Raw genomic sequence first — 26773 nt, 5'->3', positions numbered from 1 at the left:
TACTACGTACATATGTATGTATCTGCATACGAGTTCGCACATTATACACAGAACACGTGGAAAAAATAAAACACCGATACGAATGCTGCTTGGCTACTGCTTGCCCGCTTTAACAGACCTCTGTAAACGTAGTTAACCTAGAGATAACATGTACATTTGTAGATAACAGTCTAAAGATGTCACAATGTAGAATGTAGAATGTACGCGCTCATTTTTATTCGTTTTCAATCATGTTCGATCATGTTCATTCATGCCTGGCTACTGCTGGCCCTCTTTAACATAGCTCTGTAAACGTAGTTAACATCGAGTCACAATGTTGAATGTAAGAGCTTATGTATGTCAGGTAGTTCAGGTTCAGACATGTCAGCTCCTGTCCGTTCCGTTCAGTTCAAGCCCGTTCCTGTTCATTCCCACCCATTCCTATCCCTTCCTCTCTCATTCGTACCTCTGTTATCGTTTTGTGCAAACAATATTTAATTTAGCTAATAAAATAAAATTCTAACCGCGCCTGATGCACTTCTAGTAAATCTCAAGGAGCTTCTCGGCCATGGCACGAATGCCGATCCACGTCTCAGTCACGAACTCGTCGATGCGCGTAACTGGGGGATTGAAGCCAATGCTGCCGGCGCCCGTCAGCTCCATGGTGATGGACACATTGAAGCCAGCATAGAAGCCGTAATCGTCGCTGGCCCCGGCTGCAATGTACAGCACATTGGTGGAGGAGCCGCAGGTGTAGATTGTGCCCGTGGCAGCCTCAATGGCATCGGCGCCAGCCCGACCCACTGCATCCAGATCCTCCCAGGTGTCGGGCAAATCGCTGCAAGATCAACGTTAAAGACCAAAAGGCCAAAATATGGAAGAAATTCGACACCCACCTGGTCCAGCCCCAAGGATAGAGGATGTAGTTGCCGTATGAGTGGATGGTCAGGTACATGACGCCGCGATCCGCCAGCGTGTGCATCAGATCTCGAACCACGATCGTCTCCGGCTCGGAGAAGGGCGTCGGACCGGCAAAGGTGTCGGCGCAGGGGTTGGACGATGCGCCCTCCTCGTTCCAGTGGAAGCCAAAGTTACGGTTGGGATCGGCTCCGTAGCAGGTCTGTCCGGCGTACGTGTACGGCTGGCGGGTCTTGCGCCACATGCGGGACAGGGTGCCCTTCTGGGAGTGCTCGTAGCCATCGGCATTGACCAGGGGCAGGATGACCCAGTCGTAGTCCTCCAGGAGGTCCGTATTCTGCTCAAACTGCTCCACCAGCTGATCAATCACGTACAGCACCGCCGCCGGGGATATCCACTCGCGGGCATGGAAGCCACCGTCCAAGAAGATCACCTTCTTGCCGGCGCGCCCATCGCCGTTGGTGATGGTGATGGTCTTGAGCACACGCCTCTCATACGACCAGCCCACGGTCTTCACGAACACGCGCCTCGGGAAGCGCTCGGCCAGATCGTCGATGTAGTTGATGATCTCCTCGTGGGTGTAGTAGCGCTCCGTGCTCAGGCGACCCTTGCCCGTGATGGGGCTAAGGCGGCGCTGCAATTGGCGCAGAGCAAACTCCTCGGCTATGGAGGCGCCCAGGTTGTCATTGACGAGGGTGTGGGCCAGCTGCTGGCCTTGGAGCAGCTCCTCGAACCGCGCCAGCTGAGCGGGACTGACAATTACCCGCGATGGCCTGCCCGGCAGACGGCTCTCGCTAAGGAAGTCAAAACCCTCCATACTGAGCTTGTGCAGGTGCTGTCCTTGGACAGCATTTTGTGGTGTCACTTCGTAGATGCGGTAACTATAAGGATCTCCATAGATTAAGCCACCAGCTGCTCTGTGTCCACTCTATTCCTTACCCTTCGTAGTCTTGATCGGCGGCCACCAGCGCCACAGCGCACAGCAGGAGAACTAGCAGACCCCAGAGGTTCGACATCTTCGTGTACAAAAACTAAGCGACCGCGTGCCGTGGGTCGGCCACTTAAATAGCCGCCCCGACAGAGCCAGTCGGCTCCATATCTAATCGGTCTAGCACATCAATAAACAATAAAGAACTCGTCCGATCGCACATAAGAGATCAGCAGAACTGGCGCAATCCGACGAATTAATGTCTCTTTATTTACGGTCCTCCACTATTGTGGGGTAACGTCTTATCACCTCCACGGCCATGGCACGCACGCCCACCCAACTCTCGGTGACGAGGCCCTCGATGTGCGAAACCCAAGGATCGAAGCCGAGGAATCCACCGGCTGGCAGCTCCATGGTCATCGCCACTGTCGCATTGGCCACGCCCAGCGCATAGTCAGTCGTATCACCCGAGGTGGGATACAGCAAATAGAAGGTGCTGCCATAACTATAGATGCCGTTGGTGGCATGAACAATTGCCATGGCACCGGCTTCGGCCACGGCCATCATGTCCTGGTAGTTATCCGGGAAGTCCCTGAAAAGGAAGAGCCAGAAATATTCCAATTATTCTGGGCATACACTTTATACAATCGTTAAAATGTTGCGCACTATTTAAATTACTGGATGCACAGCTACTACTTTTGGTGACACATTTTCTTCATACTTCTGCATACACAGATAACATGGAAATGCGCTTGGTTTTACTGCCAATATTCATATTATCGCCCCATGTCCCATAAATACCAAGTGCCAAGTGCAACACATTGTAGCCAGAGAATGTGGTCGAGGCTCGCTATAAAGCAAGGGAATCCTCTATGGATCGCAACGAAATGTCTCGAGCTGTGTTCGTACTCCTAATTGTTGCAGCACTCGGCGCTCAGTCTGCGATTCTCAATCGACGTGCGACTGCTCTTCAGACGGACGACTACTACAGCTATGAGGGTATACTGGAGTACCTTGAGGGTTTGGCATGCAGCCACCGCAATCGAGTGACGCTGAAGGATTGGGGTAGGACATACGAGAATCGTACGCTCAGGAGCATAACCATCACCAACGGAGATGGGCGCAAGGATAAGAACGTGATCTTCATTGATGCCGCCTTCCATGCCAGAGAGTGGTTAACACCTGCCGCAGCCCTGTACGCCATCGACCAGTTGGTGGTGGGTTTTGAGGCGAACAAGGAGCTACTTGAGGACTACGACTGGATTGTGCTGCCCCTGGTCAATCCAGATGGATACACCTTTTCGCGTACCATCGATAGGGAGTGGCGAAAGAACCGCAGCCCTAGTGGATGTGGATGCTATGGGACTGACCTAAATAGAAATTTCGCCGTAGGTTGGGGTGGAGATAGCAGCTCGAAAAATCCATGTAACAAGACATTGTATGCTGGGCGTGAACCATTTTCCGAGTCGGAGTCCAGTGCTGTGAGGAAAGTCATGCACGATTTGATGGAGACTAAAAGGGGCATCATGTATATTACAATTCATTCGGCTGCTTCACTGATTGTCTATCCCTGGGCATATGCCAGGTAAGTTCCAACCCATAGCTTCATCCCCACACTTCCTTCTGTATTATTCATACTCAGGATTCCTGCCAAAAACTCCAAAGAGCTGGCTGAGATCGCACAGGCTGGCGTAGATGCCATAGCCCAGGCGCCATTTGATTCGCCTTCAATGTACAACGCAACTGCTGGTCATGTGTGGTATACTGCGGGAGGATCATCCCAAGACTATGCTTACTGCATTGGTTTCCCTCTGGCCTATACGATAGAACTACCGGAAAAAAGAGGCAATACCACATTTAATTTCTTTCCTCCCACCAAATTCATAAAGGAACTGGTCGAGGAAACTTGGATTGGCCTGCGTGCCATGGCAGCGAAGGCCATTGAAAAATATCCATCCTCAGAGAGGAACCTCTTCCACAGGAACCGTAGCAAGAATAACTGTTTGAGTCCGCGAGAAGCCTAATAAATCGGGGAGTAAAATTCGAATTTCAGACTGTATTTCACTTACTTTGTGTATCCCCAAGGCAAGAGCAAATAGTTGCCGTACGAGTGCAGCGACAGGTAAAAGTTCAAACGCTGACTGTAGTGCAGCAGAAGGTCCCGCAGGACCTGCGACTCGGGCTGATCGAAGGGACGCTCGCCACGGTATATATCCTCGCAGGGATCCGACGAAGAGCCCGCATCGCGTCCCCATTCGTGGGCAAAGTTGCGATTGATATCGGTGCCCACACACTCAGGATCGGTGGTGGGCTTCCGTGTCTTGCGCCAGTAGCGGGACACCGTGTGGGTGTGCTCATAGCCATCGGCATTCACCACGGGCATAATGACCCAATCGTAGTCCTGCAGCAGTTCCTGATTTTCCGCATAGTTTTCCAGCAGCTGCTGGATAATGTACAGCGCCATCGACGGGGAAATCCACTCGCGCGCATGCACAGTACCATCGATGAGGATCACCGGCTTGTTGCGACGTCCATCCCCGTTGCTGATCGTCAGCACTTTGAGGGGACGACGCTCGTAGCTCCAGCCAAACTGCTTGACCTGTGCCCGCTTCGGATACCGCTCGGGCAGGCTGTCCAGGTACGCATTGATCTCGGCGTGCGTGTAGAAGGCCGCCAGCACATCGATGTGGGGCAGTTGCAGGTGCAGCCTGCTACGCAGATTCTCCGCTCGCTGTGCCTGCACCAGCGGTGCCAGATCCTCGATCAGCAGGCGATGTTTCAGTTGGTGGCTGTCGAAGAGGCTAACCAAACTGGAGGCTTCCTCGTGTGGCACCATAACCCGAACCGTGCTCTCGTTTTCCCTGCGACGTGAACCCAAGAAATCCCATTGCGGCTTCTCCCTGGCCAACTTTCGTAGTAGGCTCTCTTCGTTGGCATCTCGCGGTGTCAGCTCAAAGACATGGTAGTCCTTGTAGTCCTGCCAGGCGAACAGCACACTGGAATGCTGCAGCAGCAGCAGCAGCAAAATTATCAGTCCAATGGATGTCATAGCTGGCTGATTGCCCGATATTAACTGAGCTACCAAATTTTACGCGAAATGATCGCATTATCAGAGTTTATCATTTTATTGGAGACACACTGCCGACCCGACATTTAACGATACCAGCGCGACATCATTTATACGCTTCTGTTTATGGCGTCAACTAAATATTTACCTTCTCTGCCCTCCGCCATTTGGCTAGCAGAGGTAGAGCAGAGCTAGTCACTGGTACTGGTACTGGTGCACGCGACTGGATAGCAAATAAAATAAATTAATGGACTCTGCTGTCCAATAAGTTAATGGTCGAAAAACAACTTGTATAGAATTTGTAAACCAGATGGCTAGGAATATATTAAATTTTTTAGAAAATTTGTGTAGGTAGAGCCGCGGCCAGTGCTGCAGCTCACAACGTGTCCGCTCATTTCAATAAGATTCTCCGTATCTCTATCTCTATACTCTATTTCTCAGTATTTCCTTTAAGAAATCTCTCTTCTGTTACGTGTATTAATCATCTCTTTAATGCTTAATGCCTAATTAGTTTAGTTAACAAACAATAAATTCAATTTGCTTCAACAGCTTACAGAATACAAAGGAAGGAAGGTTGTGCAGGTGGGGGTCTCTTCTAGTACAGACTGGCATGTCGAATGAACTCAACGAAGCCGGCAAATGTCTCCTTGCAGACGTGTATGATGTCCGAGGATGGCACATGGAACTCATCGCCGGGCAGCTCGAGCGTATAGGACAGTGGTATGCCCAGGTTGCCGTAGGCATAGTCATCCAAACTGCCGGATGCCTCGTACAGAATGGAGGCCGAGGTGCCGGTGGTGTAGCGGGTGCCGCGATATTTTCCGATTTGGTTGGCGGCTCTCAGGGCCACCGCGCGCAGTGTTCCCACGGTGGGGGGCACTGTGTTTCTGCGAATTTAAATGGAATACAGTGGCCGTGATATATTCAGATTTAATTGCTTTTAGCAAATAATTGAAAAGTAAATTGAATTTTCTTTTCGGACCATGTCTGGACACAACCGCCCTCCCGCCCGGGGACCCAATACTCACTTCGCATAGCCGTAGGGATAAAAAATGAATTTGCCAAATGAGTGAACATCCAGGCTGAGTTTCACACGTTGCCGATTGAATTCCAAATAGCGCACCACGGCCGATGTTTCCGGCTCAGAGTTGGGGGCCGTGCCCGAGTACACCTCCGAGCAGAGCTGAAAGGAAAGTGTGTGGAGCGGATTAAGTCGCTGGAAGGTCACTGGCGGTGCAACAAGTCCTAGCTTACATTCTGACTGGCGCCCTGATAGTTCCAGTGGTTGCCAAAGTTCCGATTGATGTCCACGCCAGCGCAGGCATGGCCCGCATACCGATGACGATTCTTGCGCCAGAAGCGATCCTAGAACGGGTTAGTTCCAAGTGTTAGACAGCAGTCAAAATTCCACACAATCAATCTCTGGCACCTACCGATGTGTGCGTGTACTCGTAGCCATCGGGATTGACCAGCGGCACCAGGAACACCTCCACATCCTGCAGCACCCGCTGGAAGGCGCGCAAATTGCTCAGCAGCTCGTAGGCCAGATACAGCACCGTCTGTGTGGTGATCCATTCCCTGCCATGGGCCGCCGCCTGTATATAGGCCACACGACGCGGTCGTGTCCTTGTGTTCAGCGATATGGACAGCGCAGCAATGTGGCGACCCTCGTTGGAGCGACCCAGCGACTCGTAGCGACAGTACTGGGGATAGCGTGCGGCCAGGCCGCTCATGAAGCTGAGAATCTCGCTGTAACGCGGATAGTGTGAGAAGAAGCCGCGCGCCTGGCGACGCGAGCGACGCCGTGGTCGCTCCGAGTCCCCACAGTCAGCCGCCTGGCACTCCTCCTCCTCCTCGTACTGCCCAGACTCATCCGCATACGTGCTGTTTGCCTGCAGCGCAGCCATCAGCTCCATCAGCGGCTGCACCTGATAGCTGACACCCAGATTGGAGAGACGCGACTCGAATTGAGACTTGCGCTTGGGGCTCACTGTCAGCACGGACATGTTGCGGGTGAGCAGCCAAAAGTCCAGATCCGCATCGTTAGTCTGCAGATCGACCATATAGCGAAAGGCATTCTCATTGCCATGTTCGACAGTGTATTTTGTGTAGCTAAAAGTGCAATTAAATTATTCTCAAAATATATTTTACTGGTGTTTAATCCTAAGAAGACTTCGCAGGCGCTTTAAGGCATATAATCAGCTAATTTATTATGCCCATGTCTGCTGCATTGTCTGCGCAGGAAAATCCCGACGATTGCTCCACATGTCTCTAGCTAATTGGACAACAAATTAATTTACGGCTCTCCCGCACTCGCCCTCGCCGCGGCGTCAAAGTGAGTTGTTGATTCATAAATTTATGCAAAGCGGATCGGCGGCTGGCGTCTCCGTTTCCGTCTCTCTGCCCAACGTATTTTGTTGGCGCTTTGCCACCTCTCACGAATTTGTGGCCAATTTATCATTTCATAAAATTCCACACAACGGACTACGGACTACGGACTAGAAATAATGAAGCAACAGGCAGGCAGCAAAAAGCAATGCCAAACAAGCCACAAAACGTCTTTATGCATGGACCATGCATATTCATCTCTAACCCCCCCGCCCGCACACGAATCACGTGTGGGGCAGTCAACGGGGGGAATTCAATGATAATTTAATTAAGACACCCCGCTGGCTGGCTTATCATTATTCATTTTTACATAAAGATACAGTTTACATCTATGAGTTTCGTTAGTTTTCCCAAAAACCAAATGAGTAGCCATTGTTGATCGAAGAAGGCCTTGTGGAAATCTCTGAATGTTTAGCATCTGTATTTCTGTTGATGTGGAAACCCCCGTCAAGAGTGCTGCAGAAGGAAGCAGCCAATTGATGAGAGCCATAGCCATATGGTATACGGAGTAGGTTTGCATCTACGGAGTGGGGCCAGGCCACATTGGTGCAGTGCATGCTACGACCGCAAAGCAAATCATCCATCATCGTGGAGTGCACACCGCAGCTGACTGCTGCCTGCTGCCTGCTGCCTGCATTCTGTCTGTTGAACATTTTAAGCGGCGATAGCTTTGCAATTACAAATCGCGCAAATTATGAATGGATTTGCTGCCGTTTATGCGGCTGCTCACCAAAACGACAAAACGTTTAGTGATGCCTCATTACGATAGCTTCTAATCGCTGCCGCCACTGACCATGGCCCCTGTGTGCGTAGTGGCTGTTTTTATTTATTGAATAAATAAGGGTATATATAAAGTATATAGGTTACATTTAATTTTAAGCAGAAGCCCCGCTTTAACTAATCAAAGTAGAAAAATAAATTTAAATTTAAATAATTTCTGTAACGAAATAAACTGTCAGATATTCTCAAATGAATCCAAGTAGCATATCATTTTTCATTCCAAATCAGAATCCCAGCCATGCCGAATATTAAAGTTAAAGAGTTGGGCCAATGGATCTACAAAATCTATCGCTATCTGTGGCTATTATCCGTACTGATAATACCGTGTATGGCCCTAAAATTCAAGGTGTCCGAACCCAGCACACTGGAGTGCTACATTTTTGGGTTTGGGTCCATAGCAGTGGGCGCCATTCAGTTGATAGAGACCCAACTACTTACCCGACGACATCGCTAGGATGTGGTAACTGGCGGGGTAAGTTTAAGGGGCAGTGAGATGTGATAAAAACCCGTTTGCACGATGATGCTGCTACCAACTACGAGTAGTACCCGCTGTCCATTATATTTTAAACCATTAAAAGATTTTGGCAAAACAGCAAAAAAAAAAAACAAAAAGTCAATTAATAACTGGCCCTAAAGGCGGACCTGGCTTGATTGATGGGTACATGCTAAATTTTCAGATTATTTGTGCTATAATAATTAATTCGAGTATCTTTTCTTATTACCCTTCATAGCCGGCCAGATTGTTGGCGAGACTGTTGGCCGCCAAGCCGACCAGACATAACGTCAAGCTGCACACGATCCGCTGCCACATTTTTGCACTACAACCGTATACTCCGATGTGGCCTCCGATTATGTATACTATATGTTGGTATATACAGTGTGTATGTATATATTACACGATCTTTTGTTTAATCGTCTGGCCAATTATGTATTAAAATATGCAATTGCATGGACAAAAGCACACGCTTTTATTTCTCTCTTTAGTTTTATTCACTTTTTTTTTTTTTTGCTGTATTTGCTTGGTTTTTATTTGCACGGCTGCACTTGATGCACACGATTATGCAACGTAAACGAAGAGCACACAAATTAGTTAGTTTAGTTACGATAACTAGTTAAACATTTCGTTTGGGTCCGTGCGTTCCATCTCCGTTGCGGGCGAAGACTGACGGGCAGCTTAAAAAGCGGCCGAGAAAGAAGACGATGCTGTGCTGGGCCTGGTCAACAGAAAAAATAAACCAACAACCGAAGCCGAAGTCGAAGCCGAAAATCGCGCTTATTGTTTAGAAAAGTGAGTGTCAAGGTCAGGGGCTCTACCACGACCAGTTGCCGAGAGTTTCAAATCGGATCGGAGTGGAGCGGATCGGAGCGGATCGGAGTTTGGAACGCGTCACGAGACAAGATGCGGGAAGGCAGACAACCCAACAGCCCGATGATAAAACGCGGCACGCTTCTGTGTCTATATATATTTCCGATTAGAACTTATGTGAGGAGGAGGGATGCTTGATCCCTTTTAGTTTTATGCTAATTTTTGGTTAGTTGTCAACTTTTTCTTTTCTTTAATTGCGTGCGTTAATTTTGATTGGTTCTCGATTGGATTGGATTGGTTTGCAGATTGGAAACTTGTTTGACACACACACCAACAATTTCTGTTCTTTCGGTTTTTATTTGTGGATATATTTTGTATTTTGCATCCGCATGTGGCGGTTCGTGAATCGATTCTGAAGCCGTTGCTTGTTTATTTTCTGGTTTTTATAGAGGAACTCGTATTTGGTTTCCTAATGTCCAAGCCTCAAGCCCGGTCATGATGATGATGATAATGATGGGGATGGGGCGAGTGCGAGTACACGGGGTACACACGGGGTGTTCTATGAATTCGATTTGAAAGTTCCCGATACTATGATGGGCAGACATTTGGGCACTGAACTTTCCGAAAACTTAACAAGGTCTTCCGCCAGGCGGAAGCCCAGCTCTGGTTACAGTTTCAGCCCATTATCCAAATGGAGTTCATTAAATCATCGAGTGCTGCTGCTGCTGCTGCTCAACGTCACGATCAGAAGCCAGGTCACTCAACACCAACAGATGAGATGGGCCCATCATCCGTCATCAGATACATCTTCAAATCGATCGCTGATGTCTTGACTTTGCTTTCGGTTTTCGGTTTTCGCTTTTGTGTGTAATTATAACACTTGGCCATAGCCGGAGGGGGGGCACTTCCGCACTATCAGAGCTGCACTCTGGGAGATCTACGACGGGGAGCAGATGGACACAAGCCATTGGCCATATTTCCGGTGAAACGCAAAACTAGTTTATCCGCTTTAAATTTAAATTTACATTTCAAATTTGTCCAACAGCTTAAAGCTTAATGATTATGCGACTAACTGACGGGCTGGCTGACTGGCTGCTTAATGGCAGTTCTTGATATTGTGTTCTAAATCATTTTAATTTATTTATTAGCCAAAGAGCCAGCCAGGGCATTCAACTTTTCTTACACGCGGCATAGCCAAAATTAAAATAATAATAAAACTTTGCTATCTGGGCCCAGCGATCGCATTAGCCTCTGTGTGTACATATATGTATAAGGAAAGATCTACTATTATTTGGTGTGTTTATATTTGTTTGATCTTCAAGGCATGGTGGGCCTTTGAATGGAGAGAGATTTGCATCTGAAAAAAACCTCAGTGGACAAAAGATGCGTGCGCGGCCTTAACCATGAACATGAAATCTGTCTCTATGTATCATAACAGTCGAAGCATCGTCTCACTGGGGTGTTTATTGGCTTGGGTTTCGGATCTACTTGGACCTGAAGTGCCCCCAAAAAACTATGCCAAAATTGCATAAACAAAACTTAAATTGGTATGGGACTGCCACTTGTTTTTGTTTTTGTTTTGTTCTGTTTTTGGGGCAGGTCCAGGCGGAAGTTTCAGCCAATCTGAAATTCGTTTGGGCATAATTGTTTGGAATTTGGTTTCGTTAATTTGTAAACCATTTTATGGTACCGTTTGTCCTTCCATACAGGAGACAGCCATCAAGACACAGCAACAAAAAAAAAAATGTAATAACAAAGTTTTGGGCCCCCTTTATGCTATTTGCCAACATGCTAATGACATAATGTGCATACTTCAGAAGGGGGGTACGGGGGTACCCAGCTGACTGACTGACTGAGTGACTGACTGACTGACTGGGAAAGGCTGCTTCCTTCTGCACGGGGGCCTTTGCGTGTCTATGGCATGCAATAAAAAAAGGAAATTCTAGGGGAATATATTTATACAGATTGTAGCATAGAAGACTGCAAGTATATCCTGTTTTTAATAATGATATTATCCTACTTATTTCTCGTTTTATTATAATGGTTTCTACATTTTTCTCTTAAATGTCCGCTCAAGATAAGTCGAAGGGAATAAGCCACAAATTTCTCAACTTATCAGTTCAAATTTCTATTTCTAGGGTATAAATTAGAGAAAAGGAGTAACAGTGTATTATGTAGACATAGCCAGATGTAAATATATGGCAGTCACTGTGTCAGGAAGTTGACTAAAAGACCGTTAAATGAAATGCGGCACGAACAGGATGGGGTTGGTTGGGGGTGCTTCGGCTTGCCGTATAAATCAACTGGTTGCCAACTGATTGTTGCCTATTCTATACCAATTTATACTACACATATATATATGTATATATACTTATCTATATATCTGTATATATGTATGGTAGATATGTATGTATGTCTGTATGCCGCGCACTTTTGACTTTTGCGTTGACATGACATTTGCCAGGCAATAAAAATATATATTACACTAAGCAACAGGTAAGTGGTACAACAGAAAATATGATATTATGGAGAGATTTTTGAAGGAAAAAATGCCTATACTAGGGATAGGTAATCCTGCAAATCCAGGCATATCCTGCCAGCCATCTGCCTAGAGAGTCATTCTTCTCCTGAATGCAGACAAATCGGAGGGCATAAATACGAGTATCTATTGAATTATGGCTGAAACGAATATCGTGTCATAACCTTGTGGCGCAGTGTAAGTCGGAGTAGCAGTGGGATCACAAATCTCCCAAACTGGTTTCCACCTGTAAAGCGCTTAAAAGGACTACGACTACGAGCAGAACTTGAACTGCTCCTCGTTGCAGAGGCAGCACGCCAGGCCTGGCCCTGGGAACGAGCCTGTGGGGGCGCTCTGGTTATTTGCATTGAAGCGTGCCCTGCCCTGCGCTTTTGGACTCCCACGCCCGCTCATGGCTGTCTGACATTTAGCATATTTGCGTTTTGTGGCAGGAACAGGAACAGTTACAGGAACAGTTGCAGGAGCAGGCAAAAACAAAAAAAAAGGGAATCCAAATCCAATTCCGCATTACATGCTACCCGCTGTGGCACTCCCCCAACTTATTCAACGTTGTCGCTGTCCCATTTACCCAGTGCGAGGACTCCAACCCGAGCACCCAGTTCTGTGCCAGTTCCAGTGGGGCACAAAACTCCGACTGCCAATGCCCAGGCACCGCACAATGGAAGACAATCCCAAGCAGAGAGCACGGCTCGCCCTGCTCGTTGTCGAGCGGCTGGAGCTGAGTATCAAAAATCAGGTGAAGAGTAGTAGGCCTGTCGGCCTGTCCCATTGGGTGGCATATACACCGCTGCCATACTGAGCAGTCAGTTGTATTTCCGATCAATCCCCCGTGCGACACAAACCAAAAATTCTCGAGTGAAAATAATTTTGTAATTTCCAAAAATTTGCCTTTGTTTTTCTCATTTGTAAACGCAAAATGCTGCCCACCAAATCGAAACGCGTCGTGAAGGCGACAAAGGGCAAGGCCCCTGTGCCGCCCCACTGGGAGGCACCGATTGTTCCGCCTCGCCGCGTCATCATCCCGCGTCCGGATGTGCTGCACAACTATTTGGATCACAAGCAAATCTGTCAGTACATGGACTACCTGACCAATCGGTATCCGCACTTTGTGAGGACCTACACGCTGGGCCTGACGCACGAGCGGCGGGAGGTGCGCGCTCTGGAGATCAACTGGATGAACTCGGCGAATGTGGAACTGTCGCAGCAGCTGCGAGAGCACTCCCCGCCGCCGGTGGAGATGCCGCAGAACAGCAGAACGCCATATCCGGTGGTCAACAAGGGGGATCAGTGCCGCAACACGATCTTCATTGAGGCTGGGACGCATGCCCGCGAGTGGATTGGCGTCACCACAGCCCTCAATTGCATCTATCAGCTGACGGAGCGGCATACACGCAACATGGAGGTGCTGCGCAAGCTGCGCTTCATCATTGTGCCGCTGGTGAATCCCGATGGCTATGAGTACTCCCGCACCAAGGTGAGTGCAAGGCAGAGAGGGCACCTCTCTCTCTCTCTCCACCTACACCTAATCCTCCAAAATGTCTCCACAGAATCCGAATTGGCGCAAGAACCGGCGTCCGCACAAGTCCACCAAATTCGTGGGCACCGACTGCAATCGCAACTACGACATCTTCTGGAACAGCGGCTCCAGCAAGATGAACCGCAACACATACAAGGGGGAGCGGCCCTTCTCCGAGCCGGAGACGCGCGCCATGCGCAACATGCTGGATCGCCTGGGGCCGAATCTGTTGTTCTTCCTGTCGCTGCACTCGTACGGCCAGAGCATCATGTACCCCTGGGGCTACAGTCGGGATCCGCCGCTCTTCTGGCGCGAGCTCAGCTCCCTGGCCAATTCGGGCAAGTGCGCCATCAAATCCTACAACGGACGCGAGTATCGCACCGGCAGCATTAGTTGTCTCACAAAGCGCACAATTGCCGGCTCCGTGGTCGATTATGTGTACGGGGTGTTGCGCGTGCCCATGGCTCTGGTCATGGAGCTGCCGTCGCGCGATCTCGGCTTCCAGCCGCCCGTCGAGATGGTCAGCCAGATTGGCCACGAGAGCTGGTACGGCATTCGGGAGATGTGCAAGCGTGCCTACGATCTGCGGCATCAGATCAAGCGCGAGACGGAGCCATCGCTGCCGGCCCCAGCCAGGTTCCAGGCCGGCGCTGGCGATGGTGCCGGCGACGAGTGTGCTTCCATGGACAGCAAGCCACGGGCCGCAAAGGCAGTGGCCACTGCGGGCGGCGACAGCGACGAGAAGAAGACGACGCCCAAGAAGACCAAGAAGCGGGTGAAGCGTACGGTGCGTGCCCAGCACGAGGCCATCGTGAAGCTGCAGAAGAGCAGCAAGGCAGCCGCCACACCAGGCCTGCTCCCAGCTGGACTCTATCCCCGACAAATGCCCAAAGTGGCCTCCGCACCGCCAGTGCGTGCTCGTGGCGGACAGGGCGATGGACCCATGCCACTGCTGAACGTTCGCGGCAAGCCACCAGCCTCCTCCCACATGCCGCTGGGCATCTTCCTGTAGACATTCGTTGTGGTGCCTGTGCCTTGCGTTAGTTAATAAATTAAATGTGTTGGCCAACTTCCACTGGGATTGGGTTAATTACACCCAGTCGATCATTTGGCTTAGGCTTTTAGTTCGTTTTTGTCTGGATAATCAATGGATTGAATGGTTGGGGAGGGGTCGTAACATATTCGTTTCTTTACAGGAATTCTTCACGTTTATCTTAATGTTGATTGGGTTTTTGTTTTTTGGGGGTATGGTGGGGGCGGGATGTTGTTTTGTATTTAACGACTAAAGCAACAAATATATTCTTGTTGAGATTTACTTAGCATCGAATGTGGGCACCCGCGGTGCGGCATATTTCTGGCGCAGCTTGTCGTACACTTTGCGATCCTGCAAGATATAAATTTAGATAATTAAACGTGCCTGAGGTATGTGGCCGAGCGTCTTTCGTACCTGCTCACTGACTGAGGGACGTAGCTGCAGCAGGGCATCCCTGAAGTGCTGACGACGCACACACAAGCCATCCAGATTGGTGTCGTCCTCTGCCAGGGACTGGCGCAAGGCATACATGGAGGCCTGCTTGACCAAGCCTGCCAAATCGGCACCGGTATAGCCCTCGGTCTGCGCAGCCACCTCATCCAGATCCACATCGTCGGCCATAACAGGACGCGTTCCATTCTGTGCAGCGTTGGCATTGTTCATTTGTTGGTTTATTGTTCAACGAAAATCAAAACTGTTTAAATGCTCACCTTGGTGGTTGCCTTGAGGATCTCGGCGCGCTCATTCTGCTCGGGCAAGCCCACATACAGAATGGTGTCCAGGCGGCCTGGACGCAGAATGGCGGGATCAATAATGTCTGGTCTGTTGGTTGCCGCCAGAATGTAGACGCCCTTGCGCTCCTCCACGCCATCCATTTCGGTGAGCAGCTGGTTGACAATGCGCGTGCCCGAGTTGTTGCCATCGCCGCCCTCGGATCGCTTGGGGCACAGCGAGTCGAACTCATCGAAAAATATGACACAGGGCGCCGAGTTGCGGGCGCGCTGGAAGCAGGCGCGTACAGCACGCTCACTCTCGCCAACATACTGCAAGCAGAAAGGGTTAATATGGGTCGAAACCATCTCCGGTCGTGGGACGGACTCACCATGTTCATCAGCTCGGGGCCCTTCACCGAAATAAAGTTGATGCCCGCCTCGTTGGCTATGGCCTTGGCCAGCAGAGTCTTGCCACAGCCAGGTGGACCGCAGAGCAGCACGCCCGAAGGTGCAGTCAGGCCAAGGCGCTCCAGTTTCTCTGGATACTTGACCGGAGCCAGGACCGCCAGTTTAAGCTCATCGCGAATGTCCTGCAGCGCCCCAATATCCTCCCAGGTGGTGTCTGGGACAGTGATAAAGCCTTCACGCTTCGCCGATGGCTGCATCACCTTAATGGCGTCCGTGAAGTCAAGTAAAGTGAGACAGAAATTGGGATCGGAGAACTCTTCTGGCGGATTGTCCAGAAAGTTGGTTAGCTCGGCCAGTGTGGGCTCGTAGTAATCATTCGCGGGAATCTCCTGCTCCTTCTCCTGTGTCACTTCTGTCACTGGCGTCTCTTCATCCACCTCCATGGCAGCGTCCGATGGTTTGTCCGGCGTCTGTCCATTGGTAGTTCCTTCGGCACCTTTCTCCACACTGTCGCTATCGGGTGCATCGGCCTTCTCCTTCGCCTCGTCCGGCTTGTCTTTCTCCTCCATGTCGCCGTCTGTATTGTCTTTCTCCTCCTTGTCACCGTCTGCCTTCTCCACTTCCGCCTTGGCGGCATCGTCCTTGGCCTCTTCTGCCTTTGCATCGGCCTTGGCGCCGGCAACAGACTCATCGTTGGGCTCATCATCGTCCAGCGTGACCGTGGTCATGTTCATCTCGCTGGCCGCGTGCAGCTCACGGAACTTCTTCATGGACCTGCGCTTGACGGCAATGGCGGCGGCACGGCAGACCAGTGCCATCAGATCGGCGCCCACGTAGCCGGGCGTCAGCTCGGCAATCTTGTCGTAGTTGAGCTTCGGGTCAACGGACAGACCTTCGCATTGTATGCGCATGATCTCCCGTCGCTCCTTGCGCGATGGTATGTGTATGGGGATTTCATGATCAAAACGACCAATGCGACGTAGGCCGGGATCAAGGACATCGGGGCGCGTGGTGGCCGCAATGACGACCACTGACTGGCCGAATTCGGTGGCCTTCAAGTTATCCAGGCTGCTAATCAACTGCGAGACAATGCGACGCTCCATGTCCTTGGCGGCCCACTGGCGATTGCCACCGATCGCGTCAATCTCATCGATGAAGAGCACACAGGGCGACGAGTCCATGGCCTGCTCAAAAACGTCGCGTATGCGCTCCTCAGACTCCCCAGAGATGCCACCAATCAGCTCTGTGGCCGGCACTTCCAGCAGAGGCATTTTCAATTGCTGTTTATAAAGGGAATTTATGAGGAAATCTAAATCTATAAGGGCCGGAGGAGTCCACTTACCCCACTAATGGCACGAGCCAGATAGGTTTTGCCACATCCCGGCGGACCGTGCAACAGCAGACCCCTGGAGGGCAGCAGACCCAGCTGGAAATAGAATTCCGGCGACTTGATGTGTATGAGCATCTCGCAGAGCTCCTTCAGGGTGCCATCCATGCCGCCAATGTCACGGAAACTTTCAGTTATATGCTGCAGCTCCAGGTCCTTTCTGTTTTTTCGCGAGCGTCCCGAATTGCGATCCGATGGCGACTGATTTTGCTGGCGCAGCTGCTGGTAGAGCAGCGATGAATTACGCTGATCTTTGCGTGAACAGCTGCCATCAGAGTGGTGGTTCTTGCCTGTACCTGATTGGACTGAAAGCACAGCTTGGTAATCAAGGCTTCAAGAAGAATATCGCAGAATTACACTCACATTTCTGTGTTGAATCTTGGCCCGGTCCTTGATTGATATTGATATTCGGCTTAACTGCTGATAAAAAGGAATACGATTGATTTCCACCGTATATCCTGCTGCTGGGCTATTCTGTTTGTTTAACTCACCTTTTTTGGGCGCCACAAGATTAGTTTCCGGCATATCTCCCATCAGGCGTTTCAGTGAATTGCTGCTGATTACTGGCGGCGGCGGGGCCTGGGATGCGTCGCCATTTGCGGTAGTGGAGGGCGAATCATCATCGATTTCATCGCCACTGGATATATCAATGGGCTCGGTGATCTGCTTGGCGGCCAGCGGCTTCCGCGGCTGGCTGTACAGGCTGTTCATCATGTTGTTCATCACACTGTTGAGGGGCGGCTCAGAATCTTCGCTGGGGCAATCTTCCTCCGAGCTGCTAACCTTGTCCAAATTATAGCTGTCTGAGATAATGGTAAATGCTGGAAACAAAACAGCAAGAGAACAACAAAAATGCAAGGCATTAATTGAGACTGCTGCACATGCACAGGCCACAGCGTGTACAATTGTACACATACCATACCTTGATGCACTAGCTGTCTGAATGGTCCGAACTTGCGACGCGAATACTCTGGGTATTTGTTCATCAACTCCTTGGTCATCAGTTTCACATCCAGATAGGTCTCGTTAATGTGCTCCTCGAGATACTAAAGTAAAAAACATAAATGAGCAACGCCATACTGCGACCCTAACCTTGTTTCGTCCTCATTTTTTGCATCGGCATCTGGCGCCGTTTTGCCGGCTCGCTGCTTTTGCAAAAATTAGTTTCATTTGACATGTGACGCTCACCTTTTTCACTCGAATTGTAATCTGATGGTCGTGCAGCAGTGGCTTGGATTTCTTCATATTCTGAAATCTGACATCTGAAATAAATCAAAAATTCCACACGAGAACAAATTTTTGCTTACCGCAAAAGTAAACGACGCCGTCGAAATCGGTTTAATTTCGCGGTTTCCACTGCCTTGCTTTACGTACATCGATATTATTCATTGTTGCTTTTAATATTAAACAATATGCAGGGGAGGCAAATTTTAAAGCTGCTTAAAGTCTTAATACAAACCAAACTCGGTCAATATTTACAGCTAGAGCTATCAGAGTGTTTTGAGTTTATTTTAATATTAAATACTTCTTTTATTTATATATATCGATGTTTTGCATTTTATTTGCTACCAGTGGAAACACCTTATCGATGTCTTCAATCGTTTACCCTCACTGCCCAAAACAGCTGCTGCCGCCCCTTGCCTCTTTGCCCATCACGAACAACAACGAAAACACGAACTAGGCGCTGGAATTTATTAAGTTGCCAAATTAAATGTTTTACATCAACAAATGCTGGAAGGAAAATAATTAAAATTCGTGCTATGTACTGCCGCCAGTTGTCAAAACGAGTGCGTGCCATTGTTTGAAATGATGCACCAAATGATGATCTAAGAACAAAAGCTAAAACGCAGTGGACAAATCAAGTGTGGCAACAATAAGGGAACGAAAAAAAGAAAGCTTCCACAATGTGCGACGGTGAAATTTGTGAGCTAGTGACTCAGCAGCAAGCACGGCAGGCCGCACCGCAACGCATTAACGGCGGCGAAGAGGAAATGCCACAGGATCACGTTGTGCCCCAGAAGATACCTTCGCATGTGAGCATCGGCAACCCCATCGTGATCAAGACAATAGAGGCCAGCGACCCAGTGGATCCTTGTAAAGTGGCACTCTGGGGGCTGGACGAAGTGGAAGACTGGGCCATCATGGAGAACTTTTCCGTAATCCTGACTAACTGCATGCGAACGGAGCTAATTGACGGCGAGGTGCTGCTACTCCTGACTGAGGATGATGTCCGGGCCCTGCGCTACAATCTGGACTACAAGCTCTCATTTGGCGAGCTCAAAAAGTTCTGGCTGGCTCTATCCAGGCTCCAGAGGCTGGTGAAGCTCAGCTGCGCGTCCGCGGACGATCCCGTGATGAACGGCCAGACACAGAAATCCAATTCGCAGCCGCTGGTCGGCTCTGGTGGTCCGTCCTCGCCATGCGCCTGCCCGCCACCACAGCCGTTGGACTGCCCCAGCTATGTGTCCGACTGCGAAACGTATTTGCGCATGGGCAGAGGCTCCGTAGCCCCGGAGTATTTTAAGACCGCCATGAGCTTAGGTGAGTAGCAGCCCACTTGGCATGCAGGTAGTTTTCTAGTCAATTGGTGAAGGTCAATTGTTCATTGATTGTTTCTTTCACCTTATCGGTCGTGTGGAAATTGTTTATAGAGAGAGAAAGGGAAAGAGAGAGCACCTGCTATCGCCACCACCCATTTCCCATCCATCCATCTAGCGTATTCACGCTATCAGCTGTTTCAGTCATGAGTGTGTGTTGCTATTAAAAGTTCAATGCCACAGTCTTCCCCCCCACATACGTCACTTGAATTATGTTGTTAATTATAGTTGTAGTAGCTCTGGTGACGCGCGTTACTGATATTTATTTCTGTCTGCATTGGAGGTTATGTGGAAACGCCGCACGCTGAGCTCCCGCCTCAGCGCCTCATCACTCTCAGCGTCGTATATCGATGTGCAGGGGAATTTTCAGCCGAACCAGCCGTCTTTGTGTAACTTTGCGTGCATTAAATTTCAAATGTTGATTTTTTTTATAATTTGTTTATCATACTCACGAGTATGTGTGTTTGTGCGTAGCGTAGCCTTCAAGTGCTGGTGCCGCCTTGCTTTACTCGGAAACAGTGAACACTCGGCTTGGAACATTGGGTTTGCTTTTGTAACGACTACTTTCAGCATATTCCAGTTGGAATCGATGCCGTTTACCATCCTGGAGATGGAAGTTGTGACTCCTTTTTGTCAAAACTATTGAGATCTCTCCCTCTTATAGTTGCCGGGAATTTTCTCTCTTTGGAGAGAAACAATCCCAGAATGTGTTACTATATTGTTTTATTCCCTTCTTTAGCCTGACACAATTTAATCAGCTTAGTAACCGAGCTTCCCTTGCAGGTTACTCATTTGTCGTGACCTGGATAACGTCGTTCGTTATGGTGATTGTGCACGAGCGCGTGCCGGATATGAAGCGCTACCCGCCATTGCCGGACATCTTCCTTGACAACGTGCCGCATATTCCTTGGGCCTTCAACATGTGCGAGATCACGGGATCGCTGCTGTTTACCATTTGGCTGTTTGTCCTGATCTTCCACAAGTACAGAATGGTGCTGTTGCGACGCTTCTTTGCGCTGGCCGGCACCGTCTTCCTACTGCGCTGCGTGACCATGCTGATCACGTCGCTGAGTGTGCCGGGCACACATCTGCAGTGCAATCAGAAGGACTTTGCCATCGATGATACCAATGTGGATATGTTCGGTGCATTGGTTATGCGCATGACACGCGCCTATCGCATCTGGAGCGGATTGGGAATGTCGATACAGGGTGTGCGAACGTGTGGCGACTACATGTTCAGCGGCCACACCGTTGCCCTGACGCTGCTCAACTTTTTCATCACGGAATGTGAGTGCTGGCAAATGGCAAAATGCATCCATTGATTTACTGATTTATCCTTCTACTGCATTAATTGTAGATACGCCACGCAATCTATACTTCCTGCACACACTCACCTGGCTGCTGAACATGTTTGGGATCTTCTTCATATTGGCCGCCCATGAGCACTACTCCATCGATGTATTTGTGGCCTTCTACATCACATCGCGTCTGTTCCTGTACTACCACACGCTGGCGAACAACAGGGTAGGTGGCCCTGCACATTCGATTTACAGCGATTCTTATCCTGTTCTGTTCCTCACGCAGGCTCTCATGCAAAGCGACTCCAATCGGACGCGTATTTGGTTCCCCATGTTCAGCTACTTCGAGAGCAGCGTACAGGGGATAGTGCCCAACGAATTTGACACGCTCGGCACCCTGATCGATGGCCTGATAGATCAGATATTCAAGGCCAAGGACTTAATGATGGGTGGAGCATATCGCTACTGGATGGAGCGCCAGATGTCTGCCAAATCATCGATACATATGTTTGGCGCCGAATCGGACAGATTCATACAAACGCGCAGCTACAATTTGCGACAAACGGCAAGCAACGCGAGTGGCATTGCTGCCACACCGGTGGCCAGTGCAGCGTCCACGTCTCAGCCCCAGGCACAGAACCTAAATGGTGGTGTCAGAGACATCAGTCTTGATCCCTACTCCAGTGCGAGCGAGTCTTCGGCCCAGACGCTCGCCAATGTCCCGCTGCTGCGGGAGAAGAAGGTGCTATGATTCACCGCCATTTGGCTCTTCCATGGGGCTTGGCCCGACACTCTCAAATCCATTTATCGATGCCGTTCTTCGTAAAGCAACAACATGCTGAAAAAACAAAACAAACCACACCGACTGATATTTTTATTTCGAAACCTACGTTAAACCCCTCTTCCCCTTCCTGCAGCTCAGCTCTCCCCCTGTAAGTGTGCCTCTCTCTCTCACTCACTCACTCTGCATTCTACCACTCGTAGTGCCTTCCGGGTGCATGTGTATCCCCCCCAGTCCCAGGATGTCAGAACTATCATATATCTTCGTAGCCTTTCCCAATCGGTCCTTAGTTATTAACGTATTATTTGAACAAAAAATTCAATGGAGCAGCTATTAATGATAATCCCTCCTCATTCCGTTCAACGAAGCTTTGAACTAAATGTATTTATTATTGAAGACTTCTTTAAGGCATTATTTTATAATTGTAAGCATGTGAAACAAGTGTATTTTTAGTTATTTAGTGTTAAGCTGAAAGTTTCTGTTGAATGCACAAACAAAATCAATAAATCATTATGAATATTCTCAGAGAAGGCCAAACAACGAATTTTGAATTCATGGTTCTCCTTTTATCGCCCATTGCATGTGTATCCCCCCCCACGAGGTCAGAGCTAACATTCTTGCAGCGAAAAGTTCTGTTTCAATCATCAGAGAGCCCTATAAGAAATTTTCTGCATTAATGTTAATCATTTAAATATTTTTGAAATATATTTTAACTGTGCGTACCGCCCCGATTCAGGAACAGAAAATATGTAGATTTGTACATTATTTTGAGAAGTTTATTTCAGAATATTTCTTGTGTTGCTTCGAGCAACCCGGAGTCAATTCCAACTCTGAACCTAACTGATCTGGCAAATTCGTTATCTTAATATATATATTTACTTTCAATCAAGCAGAAAAGTTTCCAAGCGTTCACATTTTCTATACAGAACGCTCCCAAAGCGTCGCTATAAAAAAGAAAAACAAAAGAGTGAAATGTTTCCATTGCTTGATGAAGTAGAAGTCCCCCTCTTCCCTTTATGCAACATCCCTGGAGAGAGTATTAAAAGCAAGAGATAAGACCATATAACACTCGACTAATATTAAGTCAATCACTTTGAATGATGGCTTAACATGGCTTAGGAATGATGACAGCAGCCTCTGGCTCTGCTAAAATATGTATTCTGGAATTGAGTCATTTGTCGAGTTTATTCAGTTATTGATTTAGGCCATTTGGGGTACAAGTTGTGTTATTAAATAATAAAGATAATTATTATCGGACAGAATGGTGGCAGGGGTGTATAAACATAATAGAATTAATCAAATCTAACGTATCAGCGACACAAAACGTAAATTGAAAGACCAAAGGAGGCATTCTACAATTCATTGTTTTATTTTTGTTGTTGTTTTTTAATATAAAAATGGCATTTCTTTACTAATTGTAAGTTTAAATTACTAATTTAAAGTATGTATGATTGCGGTAATTGAAAAATATATATATATCATTTGTATATATATACATGTAATATACATATACAGATATATGTGTATATACATATATATGCTTGTGTATATTCTCCAAGGTGTGAAAAAATATGCTTAATGAACATGAAACGTCTTCTCTCAAGCGTATATATATGAAAGCGTTCAAGTTTTGACTTAAAGAATAACATTTTTTATTTTTTTTTTTGTTGTGGTTTTTATTGGTTTTTGTTTTGTTTTTTTTTCTCTCGGTTTCCATTTCCGTCTTGGGGCTTTTTTTTCATTTGTATTATAATATAAAGCAAATCGAAACGTTTCAGTTGGTTTGTGAGTGTCACTCACATCTTCTTGCAAAAGGAGGAAACAATTAACAAACGATATACTCGAGATGAAAGCACTCATTAAATCCTTCACTATAGTACAACTAATATGCAAAAATAAACTATGAATGGTTTTCGTGTGTGTGTGTGTGTTTCATGAGTAGCGAGTAGTGAGAGCTCTCTCCATGCTGATGCAGTTTCCTTTTGCGTAGTTCGATACTTATTTTCTTTACTTTTGTCCTTACTACTCCGAAAAAAACAATATAGTTCCGATATACGTTCATAATCATAATACCTTATATGCTAGGTGTGTGTGTGTGTGTGGTGCCTAACATTTACATTTACCAATTCTGTCTGTTATGCACGAAGCTACTTGAGGTTTCATTGAATCATCATTCATCATTCTCTCCACGGACGATGCACCATTCTGCATCTCCCATCTCCATCTCCGGATCTGCCTGTCCGTCATTCTGTCTATTTGTATAGTCCTTCGCACTAGATATTTCTTCTTTTTTGTTTTGTCATTTTTCTCGTTATGTGAAAACATAAATATAACAACAGATTATGTATTTGTTTTGTTTTGTGGGTTGTGGGGTTCGGTTCCTGCCTGCCGCCAAGTTATTCAATTCATCCCCTGGCCCTGGCCCTGGCGCTAGCCACAATACAATATGTATTTAATGTAATTCTAGTCGTAAACTATAACTCTGCTTCCTTCGCGTATATTTCAAAATATATATCATAAACACAATGTTTGTATGGTAGTTTTCTTGTATGTTGTTGTTGTTTTTTGTTTTGTTGTTGTTTAGTTTTCCTTATTTCTTGCTTTAGTTTAAATGAGGGCTGTTGTTGTCTCGGTAGATCTACCGTCCACATAAGATCGTAGTGCAATTATTAATTTCTTTCTTTTTTTTTTTTTTGGTGTGGCTCAAAAGCTCACGCAGCCTTACGACAAGTCTGAAACGATAGAGTGGTGATTAGGGAATGCTGTTTCCAATGACAGAGCAGAGGGACTTACAGCTAGGCGCTGCCTCGTAACGACGCTGTATCTGGTCGTATGTGAATTTCACAAAGGCATCGTACTGCTCGGCCAGTTTGGTGGTCAGCACGGACTCGTAGCGTTCGCGCAGCTGATTCTCGCGCTCCTTGATCATGCTCTCGCATATGAGCTGCACCTGTTTGAATGTGAACAGCGCCTTCTCGCCGTGGCGCATCAGGTTCGGTGGGCTGTCCGGGCGGCGCGGGCTCTCCGGTCCCATTTCAGAGCCGCTCGACTCGGAGTCCTGCATGCGCTCAATGGCGGCCGCTGTGATCGGCAATTGCTTGCGCTTGTGCAGTCTTTTGATTTCATTGCACAAGTTCTCGGCCATTTTGTCTGCAGGTGACAAAAAAAAAACAAAAAGGATATATATATCAGCAGCGAAACGAAAAAAAGTTCCTTACCAGGCGACATCTTGGCCAGAGCGGCCTCCGAGAATGGGCTCGGCTCGGTGCTGTCTTTGGCATAGCGATTGCTGGGCGTGTGCGTTATCCCCGAAGAAATGGTGGGTCCATCACGGTCCATCCGCGACGGGGAGCTGCTGCCCGACTGGCCGAAGGGATTGCAACGCCTACGCTTGGGGGGACGCTGGTTCAACGACTCCCAGTCTGAGGTGCGTTTCAGTGTTGCACAGGCCATCGCTATTGTTAAGGTTCTCGGTGAAAAGTTGGTAAATTTGTAGCTGGGTAAATTTGTTTCTGATTATTGCCACAGTTGTTGCACAGCTGCTGTTGAAAGCGTCGTGTTCTTCCCTGTGAGAGTCGAAGAGAGAATAATACTCAATGGATTAGAGGGGTTCTCGCACCTTGCTGGGAACGGATCGAAAACTGGTTTCAAGGAAAAACAGGATTCACTTGCCACACACACACACACACGCACACACACACATACAGAGTACAACCAATAAAAGAAAATGGTGCAGCGATTTATGGCCTGTCAGGCAGCGCAGTCCTTTTGGCCTTTTTCCCGCAGAATATAGCTTGATTATTGAAGTGGCTTTATCTAATCACAGTTTGGCTGTGATTTTCGTTAGATTTAAATTCGAAAATAGAATTGAATGTTTAAAGATTACTCGTTCCGTGGGCTCTACGATTATTGGGGGTCGTAAAAACACAATCTAGCTTTAGTTTTCAGCTCTTTAGCTGTTTTGAAGCTAACGGAAACCGCTTAGAGGGCAACACTAATGCCCTGCAAGCAGCTGCTATAATGCTATCGCCGCAGGAAACAAAAAAAAGGGCGATTCCAAAGAGAAACGAAACCAAAAGGCGCAGCGCAATTACCAACACAACTACAAATGCATAGCAATGCAGAGGAAGAAAGAAAGGTGTAACCCAATGCCAGAACAACCACCACTACCACTACCAGGATAATGCGTAGTCTTTGAAAGCGGCCTAGCTTGACGTGCGGCTGTACCAGCTGTTTTTCCTCACTCACACTGTCTCGCACAGCAGGGTTCAATCAATTTGCAACACGTGCGAAAATGGCCGTTCCGAGCTGGTACATCGAGATACAATTTGCACCGTTCGTTTTTAATAACCATTAACGTTTAGGCGTTTTACGTGACATATACCGAGGCCCGAGGAGATTTGCTTTCAGAAGAAGCCCAAAATGACAGCAACTAATGCGATCACAGTGGTTGTCTCGCTCTGGCACACACACTCGTTTGGACACGCACACTCGCACAGCCCAGCACAGCTGCAAGTGTGAGTTGGAATGTTGATTTCATGAAATTTTAAAAATGGTCGAATCGTATATCATTATCAGCGCCGCCCAGTACCCGTACTGGAAATCTGGCAAGAAATATGTGGCCGCACGCTTTTCACACCACCATTTCACTTACTTTGTTGGCTTTTCGGCGTTGCACTATGTATATATTTCCGTCGAGTTTCTGCACCACTTCACACGCGCTTTATTTACTTTTTTATTGTATTTTACTACTACTCCTCCGCTGGCACATACGCACGCACAAATGATTCAGATTGCAGTTAAGTCGTATAAGTGATATATAGTTATAATATTGCTTGCTAGTTATTTGAGCAGTATTTCAAAGGCCACTGAAATGCACTGTCGTTAATTGTTTGGTTTATTGTTAAGGTTCCCTTAATTTTTAAATTTTTCCGTCAGATTTTTAACAAAAATGGACGACGATACGTGACGAATAGAGCTGGAGAAACATCGATGTCATCGATGTTTGAGTGTGGCTGCAGACATCGATGATTTTTCTCAAACATCGATGTTTTTAGTTAAATAGAATAATTTACAAATTTCATATTTTAATGGTTAAAAAGTTGATTTTTAGTTGTATATACTAAATAATATAC

The 26773-nt window shown here is 47.8% G+C and overlaps 7 protein-coding genes and 1 long non-coding RNA gene across 10 annotated transcripts; 3 read left to right on the top strand and 5 right to left on the bottom strand.

Annotated features, from left to right (window-relative positions):
• Window positions 1–406: 406 nt before the first annotated feature.
• LOC111078917 (carboxypeptidase B) lies at window positions 407–1948 on the bottom strand. The gene is made up of 3 exons (XM_022373859.2): window positions 1837–1948; window positions 876–1778; window positions 407–817 (listed from the first exon to the last, which is right to left on the bottom strand). The coding sequence occupies exons 1-3, from the start codon at window positions 1911–1913 to the stop codon at window positions 520–522; spliced, it is 1278 nt and encodes a 425-aa protein (XP_022229551.2). The 5' UTR covers window positions 1914–1948; the 3' UTR covers window positions 407–519.
• Window positions 1949–2054: 106 nt separating this feature from the next.
• Window positions 2055–4885, bottom strand: LOC111078916 (carboxypeptidase B). The gene is made up of 2 exons (XM_022373858.2): window positions 3895–4885; window positions 2055–2417 (listed from the first exon to the last, which is right to left on the bottom strand). The coding sequence occupies exons 1-2, from the start codon at window positions 4872–4874 to the stop codon at window positions 2093–2095; spliced, it is 1305 nt and encodes a 434-aa protein (XP_022229550.2). The 5' UTR covers window positions 4875–4885; the 3' UTR covers window positions 2055–2092.
• Window positions 4886–5356: 471 nt separating this feature from the next.
• On the bottom strand, window positions 5357–9766 carry LOC111078920 (carboxypeptidase B). Its single transcript, XM_022373865.2, has 5 exons — window positions 8783–9766; window positions 6326–7004; window positions 6147–6257; window positions 5921–6075; window positions 5357–5779 (listed from the first exon to the last, which is right to left on the bottom strand). The coding sequence occupies exons 1-5, from the start codon at window positions 8869–8871 to the stop codon at window positions 5488–5490; spliced, it is 1326 nt and encodes a 441-aa protein (XP_022229557.2). The 5' UTR covers window positions 8872–9766; the 3' UTR covers window positions 5357–5487.
• On the top strand, window positions 8167–9021 carry LOC111078921. The gene is made up of 2 exons (XR_002608290.2): window positions 8167–8532; window positions 8792–9021. It is a non-coding gene; the product is annotated as an uncharacterized LOC111078921 (long non-coding RNA).
• Window positions 9767–12709: 2943 nt separating the features above from the next.
• LOC111078928 (carboxypeptidase B) lies at window positions 12710–14528 on the top strand. Its single transcript, XM_022373874.2, has 2 exons — window positions 12710–13379; window positions 13453–14528. Exons 1-2 carry the CDS (start codon window positions 12822–12824, stop codon window positions 14431–14433), a joined length of 1539 nt encoding a protein of 512 aa, XP_022229566.1. The 5' UTR covers window positions 12710–12821; the 3' UTR covers window positions 14434–14528.
• Window positions 14529–14534: 6 nt separating this feature from the next.
• On the bottom strand, window positions 14535–18311 carry LOC111078926 (nuclear valosin-containing protein-like). Of its 3 annotated transcripts, none has more exons than XM_022373872.2 (10): window positions 18270–18311; window positions 18151–18217; window positions 17885–18008; window positions 17454–17783; window positions 17326–17379; window positions 16918–17267; window positions 15557–16855; window positions 15165–15497; window positions 14869–15093; window positions 14535–14805 (listed from the first exon to the last, which is right to left on the bottom strand). In XM_022373872.2, exons 2-10 carry the CDS (start codon window positions 18205–18207, stop codon window positions 14734–14736), a joined length of 2844 nt encoding a protein of 947 aa, XP_022229564.2. In that variant the 5' UTR covers window positions 18208–18217; window positions 18270–18311; the 3' UTR covers window positions 14535–14733. The 3 variants fall into 3 exon arrangements, with proteins under 3 accessions (XP_022229564.2, XP_022229561.2, XP_022229563.2); XM_022373869.2 differs by having other exon boundaries at window positions 17326–17382; window positions 18270–18310; XM_022373871.2 differs by lacking the exon at window positions 18270–18311 and having other exon boundaries at window positions 17326–17382; window positions 18151–18250.
• Window positions 18312–18598: 287 nt separating this feature from the next.
• On the top strand, window positions 18599–22175 carry LOC111078927 (sphingomyelin synthase-related 1). The gene is made up of 4 exons (XM_022373873.2): window positions 18599–19503; window positions 20343–20846; window positions 20917–21083; window positions 21144–22175. The coding sequence occupies exons 1-4, from the start codon at window positions 18867–18869 to the stop codon at window positions 21606–21608; spliced, it is 1773 nt and encodes a 590-aa protein (XP_022229565.2). The 5' UTR covers window positions 18599–18866; the 3' UTR covers window positions 21609–22175.
• Window positions 22176–24119: 1944 nt separating this feature from the next.
• Window positions 24120–26624, bottom strand: LOC111078929 (akirin). Its single transcript, XM_022373875.2, has 4 exons — window positions 26293–26624; window positions 24857–25204; window positions 24432–24788; window positions 24120–24370 (listed from the first exon to the last, which is right to left on the bottom strand). Exons 2-4 carry the CDS (start codon window positions 25089–25091, stop codon window positions 24360–24362), a joined length of 603 nt encoding a protein of 200 aa, XP_022229567.1. The 5' UTR covers window positions 25092–25204; window positions 26293–26624; the 3' UTR covers window positions 24120–24359.
• Between the last annotated feature and the right edge of the window lie 149 nt (window positions 26625–26773).

This window comes from Drosophila obscura, unplaced genomic scaffold, assembly GCF_018151105.1.
Source record: "Drosophila obscura isolate BZ-5 IFL unplaced genomic scaffold, ASM1815110v1 contig_30, whole genome shotgun sequence".
In the NCBI taxonomy this organism is placed as follows: Eukaryota; Metazoa; Arthropoda; class Insecta; order Diptera; family Drosophilidae; genus Drosophila; species Drosophila obscura.
Note: the sequence above shows the minus strand (reverse complement) of the source record. Positions and strands in the feature narration are given on the sequence as shown.

What these genes read in the sequence shown, in the direction of transcription:
- LOC111078917 (XM_022373859.2), bottom strand. Translation starts at nt 1,913, where the DNA reads ATGTCGAACCTCTGGGGTCTGCTAGTTCTCCTGCTGTGCGCTGTGGCG. An exon ending in GCCGATCAAGACTACGAAGG is followed by an intron (nt 1,779 to 1,836) that starts GTAAGGAATAGA and finishes AGATCCTTATAG; the next exon opens with TTACCGCATCTACGAAGTGA. An exon ending in TATCCTTGGGGCTGGACCAG is followed by an intron (nt 818 to 875) that starts GTGGGTGTCGAA and finishes TTGATCTTGCAG; the next exon opens with CGATTTGCCCGACACCTGGG.
- LOC111078916 (XM_022373858.2), bottom strand. Translation starts at nt 4,874, where the DNA reads ATGACATCCATTGGACTGATAATTTTGCTGCTGCTGCTGCTGCAGCAT. An exon ending in TTGCCTTGGGGATACACAAA is followed by an intron (nt 2,418 to 3,894) that starts GTAAGTGAAATA and finishes CTTCCTTTTCAG; the next exon opens with GGACTTCCCGGATAACTACC.
- LOC111078927 (XM_022373873.2), top strand. Translation starts at nt 18,867, where the DNA reads ATGTGCGACGGTGAAATTTGTGAGCTAGTGACTCAGCAGCAAGCACGG. An exon ending in TAAGACCGCCATGAGCTTAG is followed by an intron (nt 19,504 to 20,342) that starts GTGAGTAGCAGC and finishes CTTCCCTTGCAG; the next exon opens with GTTACTCATTTGTCGTGACC. An exon ending in CAACTTTTTCATCACGGAAT is followed by an intron (nt 20,847 to 20,916) that starts GTGAGTGCTGGC and finishes CATTAATTGTAG; the next exon opens with ATACGCCACGCAATCTATAC.
- LOC111078929 (XM_022373875.2), bottom strand. Translation starts at nt 25,091, where the DNA reads ATGGCCTGTGCAACACTGAAACGCACCTCAGACTGGGAGTCGTTGAAC. An exon ending in TCTGGCCAAGATGTCGCCTG is followed by an intron (nt 24,789 to 24,856) that starts GTAAGGAACTTT and finishes TGTCACCTGCAG; the next exon opens with ACAAAATGGCCGAGAACTTG.
- LOC111078926 (XM_022373869.2), bottom strand. Translation starts at nt 18,207, where the DNA reads ATGAAGAAATCCAAGCCACTGCTGCACGACCATCAGATTACAATTCGA. An exon ending in TTACAATTCGAGTGAAAAAG is followed by an intron (nt 18,009 to 18,150) that starts GTGAGCGTCACA and finishes TTTTTACTTTAG; the next exon opens with TATCTCGAGGAGCACATTAA. An exon ending in TGGCTCGTGCCATTAGTGGG is followed by an intron (nt 16,856 to 16,917) that starts GTAAGTGGACTC and finishes CTTTATAAACAG; the next exon opens with CAATTGAAAATGCCTCTGCT.
- LOC111078928 (XM_022373874.2), top strand. Translation starts at nt 12,822, where the DNA reads ATGCTGCCCACCAAATCGAAACGCGTCGTGAAGGCGACAAAGGGCAAG. An exon ending in ATGAGTACTCCCGCACCAAG is followed by an intron (nt 13,380 to 13,452) that starts GTGAGTGCAAGG and finishes ATGTCTCCACAG; the next exon opens with AATCCGAATTGGCGCAAGAA.
- LOC111078920 (XM_022373865.2), bottom strand. Translation starts at nt 8,871, where the DNA reads ATGTGGCAGCGGATCGTGTGCAGCTTGACGTTATGTCTGGTCGGCTTG. An exon ending in AATCTGGCCGGCTATGAAGG is followed by an intron (nt 7,005 to 8,782) that starts GTAATAAGAAAA and finishes TTGCACTTTTAG; the next exon opens with CTACACAAAATACACTGTCG. An exon ending in TATCCCTACGGCTATGCGAA is followed by an intron (nt 5,780 to 5,920) that starts GTGAGTATTGGG and finishes TTAAATTCGCAG; the next exon opens with AAACACAGTGCCCCCCACCG.